Consider the following 10,000-nt stretch of genomic DNA (forward strand, 5'->3'; position numbering starts at 1 on the left):
GTGGGGGTGAATGGGAAGGGGTTTGGGTCCATTGGGATTGTGTACAGTGGGAGTGAATGGGAAGGGGTTTGGGTCCATTGGGATTGTGTACAGTGGGAGTGAATGGGAAAGGGTTTGGGTCCATTGGGATTGTGCACAGAGGGAGTGAATGGGAAGGGGATTGGGTCCATTGGAAGGGGATTGGGTCCATTGGAAGGGGATTGGGCCCATCCCAGCTCTACTCTCAGATGCGGCGTGCGTGTATCTAGATTGGACTGATATCCTCGAAGCGACAGACAAACAATGAAGCTAAGAGAGCTGCTGGATCAAGCGGCCTCTGCATGCAGTTTGAGCAATGGGGAGGATGGAAAGAGACATGGAGGGAGTGGGGATGCATAACAAACTAAAAAAAAAGAAAGGTGGGGGAAGAGAGAAAATTCAACTCACGAGAAACTCAGAATTAACATTATAATAATGAATAAAATCTTCGGACACATATATTGGCACTGGAGCGAACTGAAAGATAAAGAGAAAGAGAGGTAGAGAGAGAAAGAGAGAGTCACGTGGGTTACAACACAGCAATGGGTAAAATGTAGATCCAGCCAGTTCGAACGCGAGATAAAGATGGCCAAGGTAACGGGACACTGGCTCATCACCACAATGTTTCACCACAGGAACAGCAGTCACCAACGCTTGGGGCACCTGATTTACCAAAACTGATCGACTCGAGGCGACAGACTCAAGTCATCATGTCGGTGAATCCAAGCACTCGCCTGAGGGCAGGAGTGCTACTCGCATCGGAGGCCGTTCAGAGAAGGTTCACTGGGCCGATTCCTGGGGTGAAGGGGGGAGGTTTGTCTAATGAGTAAAAGGTTGAGCAGGTCGGGGCCTGAACCCATTGGAGTTTAGAAGAATGAGAGGGGATCTTATTGAAACATCTCAGATTCTGAGAGGGGGGGGGGGGGGGGGTTTGACAGGGGTGGATGCTGAGAGGATGTTTCCCTCCCTCGTGGGAGGGGGGGGGGGATCTAGAACTGGGGAGGGGGACAGTTTCAGAATGAGGGGGTCTCCCATTGAAGACGGTGATGAGGAGGAATTTCTTCTCTCAGAGGGTGGTCAGTCTGTGGAATTCTCTAGAAGGGAGAAGCCCCAGGCCTGGTAACAAAGGCCTTTACGATTATGAAGGGATTCCATTTCTTTCCCCAGAGAGTGGGGAGAATGTGGAAGCCGCTCCCACGGGGAGTGGGAGAGGTGATTCCTGTTGGAGGGAGAAAGGAATAGGAGGATATGTGGGGAGCCGGGGAAGGCGGGGAGGGGGGTGGAGAGAGCTGGAGTCGGGGGTGGGAGGCTGAAACACTGGCACAGTTGCAGAGAGGCCAAGTGGCCTTTCGTGACGTTGAGGTGAAGTGGGACGGAGGGATACAATGTGTTGTTGGGAGCGTGGCGAGTGCAGGACAGGATTGGAGGGAGCGGTGAAGAGGAAGATATAAAAATGGATGGATGGGTGGGAAAGGAGGAATAATAGTGTGAGGTGGGGTGAGAGGTGCCAGAGATGCAAGCGTTGTGTGGGGTGAGGGGGGGGGGGGGGGGGGGGGGGCAATGGAAAAGGGGTGGCACCCTGCTGGGGAGGGTACAAGGGGATAGTTCACCTTCGGGGTGGGGGAAAGTGTGTGGAGGCTGTGACGGGAAAACAGCAGCAACTCTGCGCAGAGGCCAACCAGCGGCAGACTTGACAAGGACAGCGAGGCGACACCACAAGCCATACGGGCACAGAAGCTTTGCAAAGCAATCTGACACGACTTGGAGCATGCAGGAAACAATTCGGGGTCTTACCCACTTCTCTTACATCACCTCCCCCAACATCCACATCCCCTCCCCACCCCACATCCTGCCCACACACAGCTCCAGCCCCCTGTCACCCCGCAGCCCACCCTCCAGTTCCCAAACCCGGTACATTGAAAGCCAGAATCTCCCCCCACCACTGAAAGTCCGAAGAGTGACTGAAGACTGTGGGAGTTGGGGAGGGCGATTAGATGAACCAGAACGACCTCCGTTACTGAACCTCCAGTGTAACGTGGATAAACGTGAGGTTACACACTTTGGTCACAAAAACAAGAAGGCAGATCGCTATCTGACTGGCCATAAATTAGGAGAGGGGAATGTGCAATGAGCCATGGATGTCCTCATTTGTCAAAGTTTAAGTTTATTTGTTACGTTTAAAGTTTATTTATTGAAGTTTATTTATTCAAGTTTAAAGGTTATTTATTAATGTCACAAGTAGGCTTACATTAACATTGCAGTGAGGTTTCTGTGAAAATCCCCTAGTTGCCACACTCTGGCGCCTGTTCGGGTAACACTGAGGGAGAATTCAGCATGGCCAATGCACCCTAACCAGCACGTCTTTCGGTCTGTGGGAGGAAACTGGAGCACCCGGAGGAACCCACGCAGACACGGGGAGAACATGCAAACGCCACACTGACAGTGACCCAAGCTGGGAATCGAACCCAGGTCGCTGGAGCCGTGAGGCAGCAGTGCTAACCACTGTGCCACCCCATCAGTCGCTGAAGGTAAGCGTACAGGTGCAGCAGGTGGTGAAGGCGGCAAATGGTACATTGGCCTTCATGGTGAGAGGATGCAATTATACAGGGTCTTGGTGAGGCCACACCTGGAGTACTGTGTGCAGTTTTGGTCTCCTTATCTGAGGAAGGATGTTCTTGCTTCAGAGGGAGTGCACAGAGGTTTACCAGACTGACCCCTGAGATGGCAGGATTGATGTATGAGGAGAGATAAGTTAAGATTCTATTTGCTGGAGTTTATAATGAATGGTGGAGCAGGCTCGAAGGGCCTCCTCCTGCTCCTATTTTCTATGTTTCTACGTTACATGGAGAACCTGGCATCATTCTCCTCGGAGCAGGGAAGGTTAAGGGGGTGTGGGGGTGAGTAGACTTTATTGAAGTGTTCACAATCACAAAGGGGAAGGGGGTGGATTTGCAAATGTTTTCCTTGACGCAGCGAGTTGGTGTGATCTGGAAGAGCGCTGCCCAAAAGGGCAGTGGAAGCAGATTCACCCTCAAAAAGGGGGGTTGGATCAATACTGGAAGAGGAAATATTTGCAGGGGTATTGGGGTGGAGGGTGGGGGGGGAGGGGAGAGAGCCAGGGTTGGGGAGACAGAGCATGTGACTAACTGGATGTCTCTTTCAAAGAACAGGCAAAGGAATGATGGGCTGAAAGGCCTTTGCTGCTGAACTATGAAGGTGGGCTTTGTGCGCACCAAGCATTGGATCAGGCAGAGGTGAAGCCACCTCAGTGGAAGCACAATCATTCCACTCTGCGTGGCATTTCCACACAGAGATGGCACCCTACGGGGTGGGGGGGTTGGTTAGTGCGCAGAAGAAAGATCACCCGTCCCCCCCGCCCCCCCCACCCCCCGCCCCCCACCCCTCCCCAATCGAGGTGGTCCCTGCACAGCAGAGTGCACACGAGCCAAGCGTGACAGGAAGCCAGGCAGGCAAAGTCTCCCTCCCCCTCCTGGGCTCCCACCTACCAGTTGGATCGGAGGTTCCTGGATCTCCTCTTTAATCGGAGGCGGAGGGGGCTTCTCCTGCGGGAGGCAAAGGGAGAGAAAGTTGTTGTTCAGTTTCTCGTGATGCACCAGAGTAGGATGCAGGGGCAACACAGGAACAGGTCATTCTGCCCCCACCACTCTGCTCAACCGTATCGCACAACTCTCCTCTCTCCATTGCATCTTTCAGCAATAACTTTCTATCGATCCACTTCTCCCACATGCAAAATAGAAGCAGGAGGAGGCCATTCGGCCCTTCGAGCTTGCTCCGCCATTCCTTATGATCATGGCTAATCATCCAACTCAATAGCCTGATTCCATGTTTCCCCCCCCATATCCTTTGATCCCCGTCATCCCAAGAACTATATCTAAGTGCTTCTTGAAAACAAGATAGAACGGAATCCTCCCAAAAAAATTCTAAGTGTCGATTTCGCGTGAAAACTGGAGTAATTCATGCTGGTTTTTTCAGTGGGAGTTCAGAGAAGAATCTCTCTCACTCTGTGCATTGCAGAGGCCACCAGCGTCAATATCATTAAATTCCCGCTGCAGAGACTGAACTCAGCGCATGCGCTGATCTGTCAGTGCCGAGATTGCCGCATGTGGAATGGTCCCACACGGACGGCCTCCTGATTGCTGGCCAGACCCGCGACCCTCGCAATGCCGGCTCTCCATCCCTCCACGGCCCGATCGCTGCCCCCCGACCATTCCCAGGCCCAGCCCCCCCACCCCTCCCCCACAGTCCCGACCCCCCCAGCATGCTGACCACCCCCCTCCCTCCCCCGGCTGACACCCCAGCCCGCCCCGATTGCTGGCCTCGCTGCTTCCCCCGCTGATCCCTATACAGAGTGGTAGTGGGACCCCCCCCCACCCCCCACTGATCATCCCCTAGACCCTGCCCCCATCAGGCCCCGCACCCTTGGCACTGCCCCATGGCAGTGAGAAGGTGCCCCCTGGGCATTATCACTTTGCCCCTTGGGTAGTGCCAGGGGCACAGGCTGGCACTGCCAAAGTGCCAATGCCCAAGGAGTTCCACCCACCACCCTGGGAGGCCCCGATCTCCTCCCCCCTCCTCACTCCAGGGGAGCTATTGTAATCCACGGTGGGGTGAAATGCTCTGGCGAGGTGGGAGATGCTGGTGGGCCCAGAGACCTCAGTCCCGGGCCCGATAACGATATTTAAATTATATTAAATGGTCTTTGCGCCTCCCCACCGATTTCCCGTGTGGAGCAGACGCCGCCAGAAATCCAGCGCTGGGAGATGCAAGTGGGGCATGAATGCTCGCGTGACCCCACGAATCGGCCAATGCAAGAATCTCCCGGCCCGCTGCGCTAATCCTTTGGGAAAACCATGGCCATTATGTTTTGACCTCAACTGCTTTCTGTGGTAACGAATTTCACAGGCTGACCACTCTCTGGGTGAAGAAATCTCTCCTCATCTCTGCCCTAAACAGTCTGCCCTGTTTCCTCAGACTGTGACTGACCCCTACTTCTAGAATCCCGCACCATCGGGAATATCCTTCCTGCATCTACCCTGTCTAATCCTGTTAGAATTTTATAGGTTTCTATGAGATCGTCCCTCATTCTTCTAAACTCCATTGAATACAATCCTAATCAACTCTCTCCTCAGACATCAGTCCTGCCATCCCAGCAATCAGTCTGGTCAACTTTCTCTGCACTCCCTCCAGAGCAAGAACATCCTTCCTCAGATAAGGAGACCAAAACTGCATACAATACTCCAGGTGTGGCCTCACCAAGACCCTATGTAATTGCAACAAGACATCCCTGCTCCTGTACTCGAATCCTCTCGCTGTGAAGGCCATCATACCATTTGCTTTCTTTACCGCCTGCTGCACCTGCATGCTTCCCTTCAGCAACTGGGGTACGAGGACACCCAGGTCCCGCTGCACATAGTAATCTGCCTTCCCATTTTTACTACCAAAGTGGATAATCTCACATTTATCCACATTGTACTGAATCTACATCCATTTGCGCAATGACTCAACATGTACTCGTTTAGCCTCCCGCACCCCCCCCTTAAATAAATCAACAAGATTCACCTCAACCACTCCCTGTGGGAGCGACTTCCACACTCTCCCCACTCTCTGGGGAAAGACCTTTCTCCTCAATTCCCCCGTCATTGGATTCCTTAAGTGACTGTCTTAGATTGATGGCCCGAGCTCTGGTTTCCTGTCCCCCATAAGTGCAAACATCTTCTCCACGTCTACCCATAATCCACTCCACGAGCCTGCTCCGCCATTTAATAAGATCATGGCTGATCCGACCCCCACGTGCACCTTCCTACCCTTTCCCCGTAACCCCTCAATTCCCTTACTGATCAGAATTCTATCTACCTCAGCCTTAAACATACACAAGGACTCTTTCCCCACATCTCGCTGTGGCAAGGAGTTCCAAAGACTCTCCACCCTCCGAGAAGAAATTCTTCCTCATCTCAGACTTAAATTGGAGCCCCTTTATTCTGAGATTATGTCCTCTGATCCTAGAATCTCCTGTAAGGGGGGAAACATCCTCTCAGCATTTACCCTGTCAAGTTCCTGAAGAATCCTATATACTTCAACGAAATCACCGCTCATTCATCTAAATTCCAATGAGCAGAGTCCAAACCTGTTTACCCTTTCCCTCAGAAGACAATCCTTCCTTACGGGGGATCATCCTAGTGAACCTTCTCTGAACCGCCTTCAGTGAAACAATATCTTTCCTTAAATAAGGGGACTAAAACAGCTCACAATGATCCAGGAGTGGTCTGACCCGTACCTTGCACACTTGCAGCAAGATTTCCTGACTCTTATACTCCGACCCCCCTTGAAATAAGGGCCAACATTCCATTAGCCTTCCCGATTACCCGTGCTAGCTTTCTGTGTTTTGTGCACAAGCGCCAAGACCCATTCTGCAGTCTCTCTCCATTATATAATATTGTTCTTTTGTTCTCCCTTCCAAAAAGGACAGCTTCACATTTCTCCACATTGCACTCGATTTGCCACCTTTTGGCCCACTATGTAATCTATCAATATCTCTTTGTGAACCATTTGTATTCCACTCGCATCTTGCCTTTCCACCTATTTTTGTGTGGTCTGCCAACGTGGCTACAGTACATTCACTATCTTCCTCCAATTCATTAATATATATCGTAAACCATCTTCCAACACATTCATCATCTCCGAGAACTCCCTCAAATCAGCTCTGTTTCTCTGGAGAAAAATGCAGTGGGAATATCTAGTAACGCAGACACCCAGGCCAATACCCTGGGGACATGCGTTCAATTCCCACCACAGTGAAGTTAAATTCAATTAATACGTCCGGATTCTTTCCCCCCCCCCCCCGCCGCAACTCCTTTAGGGGATGTGCTATCAGCCCAGCATTTACTGCCCATTTCTAATTGCCCCTTGAGAAGGTGGTGGGTGAGCTGCCATCTTGAACCCGCTGCAGTCCCACGTGGTGTAGGTACACCCACAGTGCTGTTCGGGAGTGAGTTCCAGGATTTTGACCCAGCCACAGTGAAGGAACAGCTGATATATGTCCAAGTCGGGATGGTGTGTGCGTGGGTGATAATGGTCATTTTAAGCCTCAACTCGGTAATGGTGACCATGAAATGATCATCGAAAATACACATCCGGTTCACTAATGCCCCCTTTAGAGGGGAAAGAAAATCTGCCATTCTTATCCTGGGCTAGCCTACATGTGAATCAAGACCCCATGCGCAACAATGGAGTTGACTCTTAATGAAATAGGCCTGAGAGAGAGACTCAGTTCCAAGGGGGCAATTAGTGATGGGCAACAAATGCTGGGCCTGGCCCCAGCGAGGCCCCAAAGCCTCAGGAAAGGATAGAAGAGTTGCCACATGTTCAATGTTTCCTCAACAGCGGAAAACTCTCATTTCGAGAACCACCTCTGTCCTGGGTTGCGTAGAGTATGGAGATCAGTAATGTGGACAGAACTCTAACTGAAGCTTGACACAACACAGCCAGCCCTGGAGGAATGGGGACACAGAAACATGGACATGGAAAATAGGAGCAGGCCATTTGGCCCTTCAAGCATGCTCCTTCATTCAACATGATCATGGTTGATTCTCATTGTCAATGCCACACTCCCGAGCTCTCTAGAGTCTGGAAAGCTATCTATTTCCTTCTTAAATACATCCAGTGACTTGCCCTCCACAGCTTTCTGTGGTAGAGAATTCCACAGGTTCAGCATCCTCTCAGTGAAGACGTTTCTCCTCATCTCATTCTAAATGGCCAATCCCACATCCTAAGACTGGGACCCTTTGTTCTAGACCCCTCCTCCCGAGGAAACAACACCTCTGCATCCAGTCTGTCCGGCCCTGTCAGAATTTTATATGTTTCAGTTAGATCCGCTCTCATCCTTCTAAATTCCAGTGAAAACAGGCCCTGTTGACCCAATCTCTCCTCGTACGACAATCTTCCCATCCCAGGAATAAATTCCACTGAATAGAATCATAGAATCTCTACAGTGCAGAAGGAGGCCATTCAGCCCATTGAGTATGCACCGACCACAATCCATCCCCCCCAGGCCCTATCCCCACATCCCCCACATATTTAATCTGCTAATCCCCCTGACACGAAGGGACAATTTAGCATGTCCAATCAACCTAATCTGCACATCTTTGGAGTGAGAGAGGAAACCGGAGCACCCGGAGGAAACCCACGCAGACACGGGGAGAACATGCAAACTCCACACACACAGTGACCCGAGGCCGGAATTGAACCCAGATCTCTAGCATTGTGAGGCAGCAGTGCTAACCACTGTGCTACCATGCCAACAGGCCCGGTCGACCGTATCTCCCCTCGTACAACATTCCTGCCATTCCAGAAATAAATTCCAGTGAATATAGGCCCGGTCGACCCAATCCCTCCTCACACGACAATCCTACCATCCCAGGAGTCAGTCTAGTGAACCTTCCTGAGCTCCCTCTATGGCCAGTATATCCTTTTGAGGAGGACACTGATGGGGATTTGCACAGCCCGCTCTGGGATATGAGGAATGTCGTGCCGATATTTACCACTGTCTTTTCCTCAGCAACGACCTCTGTCTTAATCACCGGCTGGGTTTTCATCTTCTTCTGTGGGGAGAATGGGCGAGAGGAAAAGAAGACTTTAGGTGTAAGTATGATGATCGTTGGCGCGTTCAAACGCACGGACACGCGACGTCATACATGCGCACCCTCAATGCACCAACCAAGCGTGACTATGTGGGGCGTTGCGCCCGTTATCCACAAGTGTGCTCTCTATTGGAGTGAGGAGAAATCAACATATTCTCTTCACTGCCTGCATTGCCCCCTCCCCCGCACCCTCCACGCCCGAAAGCCTGGGTAAGGTCCACTCTACCCCGCTACGCGGGTCACAGCTGGTTGGCTTAGCACGGAGCAAAGGGAACGCCCAACCTGGCAACAGCACACAGGGGACAGAGACTGAGGAGTCCACTGCTAGGCCCAGTCTGCTTCGCATGAGGTGACACTTGCCCTGGCCAGGGTTACAGGCCTGGGGCAAGGTAGGTCAGGTCGGTGCACAACCAATGCCCAGGCCCATCGCAGAGCCAGGCTGCCTGCTGCTAGGCCCAGACCCTGAGCTGAAGCCTTGGTCACTGGGCCCACTCGTTGCCAACTCCAACCAGCTTGAGGCAGAAGTGGGATCAACCCCAATTCAGGTGCCAAGGCTGCAGCAGCCCTGTGGGGACGTTGGGAGTTTGACATTAGCCGCCACCAGAGTTTAAAGATTCCCTCACCGGGGACTTCTTCTCGACAGCGTGACTCTCCGACTTCACTTTCTTCTGCAGAATAAAAACAAGCAAATAAAAAGTCAGATTCCAAGCTCGATTTTGTCAAAAACCCCAACTGACTGAATCTTTAAATTATTCCACCATTTCCACCACACACAAGCTGCAATCAATATCATCAGGACAGGGACAGCACGGGGTTAGATACAGAGTGAAGCTTCCTCTACACTGTCCCCACCAAACACTCCCAGGACAGGTACAGCACGGGGTTAGATACAGAGTGAAGCTTCCTCTACACTGTCCCCATCAAACACTCCCAGGACAGGTACAGCACGGGGTTAGATACAGAGTAAAGCTCCCTCTACACTGTCCCCATCAAACACTCCCAGGACAGGTACAGCACGGGGTTAGATACAGAGTAAAGCTCCCTCTACACTGTCCCCATCAAACACTCCCAGGACAGGTACAGCACGGGGTCAGATACAGAGTAAAGCTCCCTCTACACTGTCCCCATCAAAACACTCCCAGGACAGGTACAGCACGGGGCTAGATACAGAGTAAAGCTCCCTCTACACTGTCCCCATCAAACACTCCCAGGACAGGTACAGCACGGGGTTAGATACAGAGTAAAGCTCCCTCTACACTGTCCCCATCAAACACTCCCAGGACAGGTACAGCACGGGGTCAGATACAGAGTGAAGCTCCCTCTAC

General features: G+C 51.9%; 1 protein-coding gene across 3 annotated transcripts in view; it reads right to left on the reverse strand.

Moving 5' to 3' along the window:
* Nucleotides 1-364: 364 nt before the first annotated feature.
* LOC144490206 (uncharacterized) overlaps nucleotides 365-10,000 on the reverse strand; it is a 26,206-nt gene continuing 16,570 nt past the window's right edge. For all 3 annotated transcript variants that reach the window (XM_078208000.1, XM_078208002.1, XM_078208001.1), the window contains 4 exons: nucleotides 9,299-9,343; nucleotides 8,577-8,636; nucleotides 3,525-3,581; nucleotides 365-495 (listed from right to left, as the gene is read on the reverse strand). In XM_078208000.1, coding sequence (XP_078064126.1) covers nucleotides 418-495; nucleotides 3,525-3,581; nucleotides 8,577-8,636; nucleotides 9,299-9,343 — 240 coding nt within the window. In that variant the 3' untranslated portion in view covers nucleotides 365-417. The remainder of the gene's footprint in view (nucleotides 496-3,524; nucleotides 3,582-8,576; nucleotides 8,637-9,298; nucleotides 9,344-10,000) is intronic.

This window comes from Mustelus asterias, unplaced genomic scaffold, assembly GCF_964213995.1.
Source record: "Mustelus asterias unplaced genomic scaffold, sMusAst1.hap1.1 HAP1_SCAFFOLD_3015, whole genome shotgun sequence".
Lineage (NCBI taxonomy): Eukaryota > Metazoa > Chordata > Chondrichthyes > Carcharhiniformes > Triakidae > Mustelus > Mustelus asterias.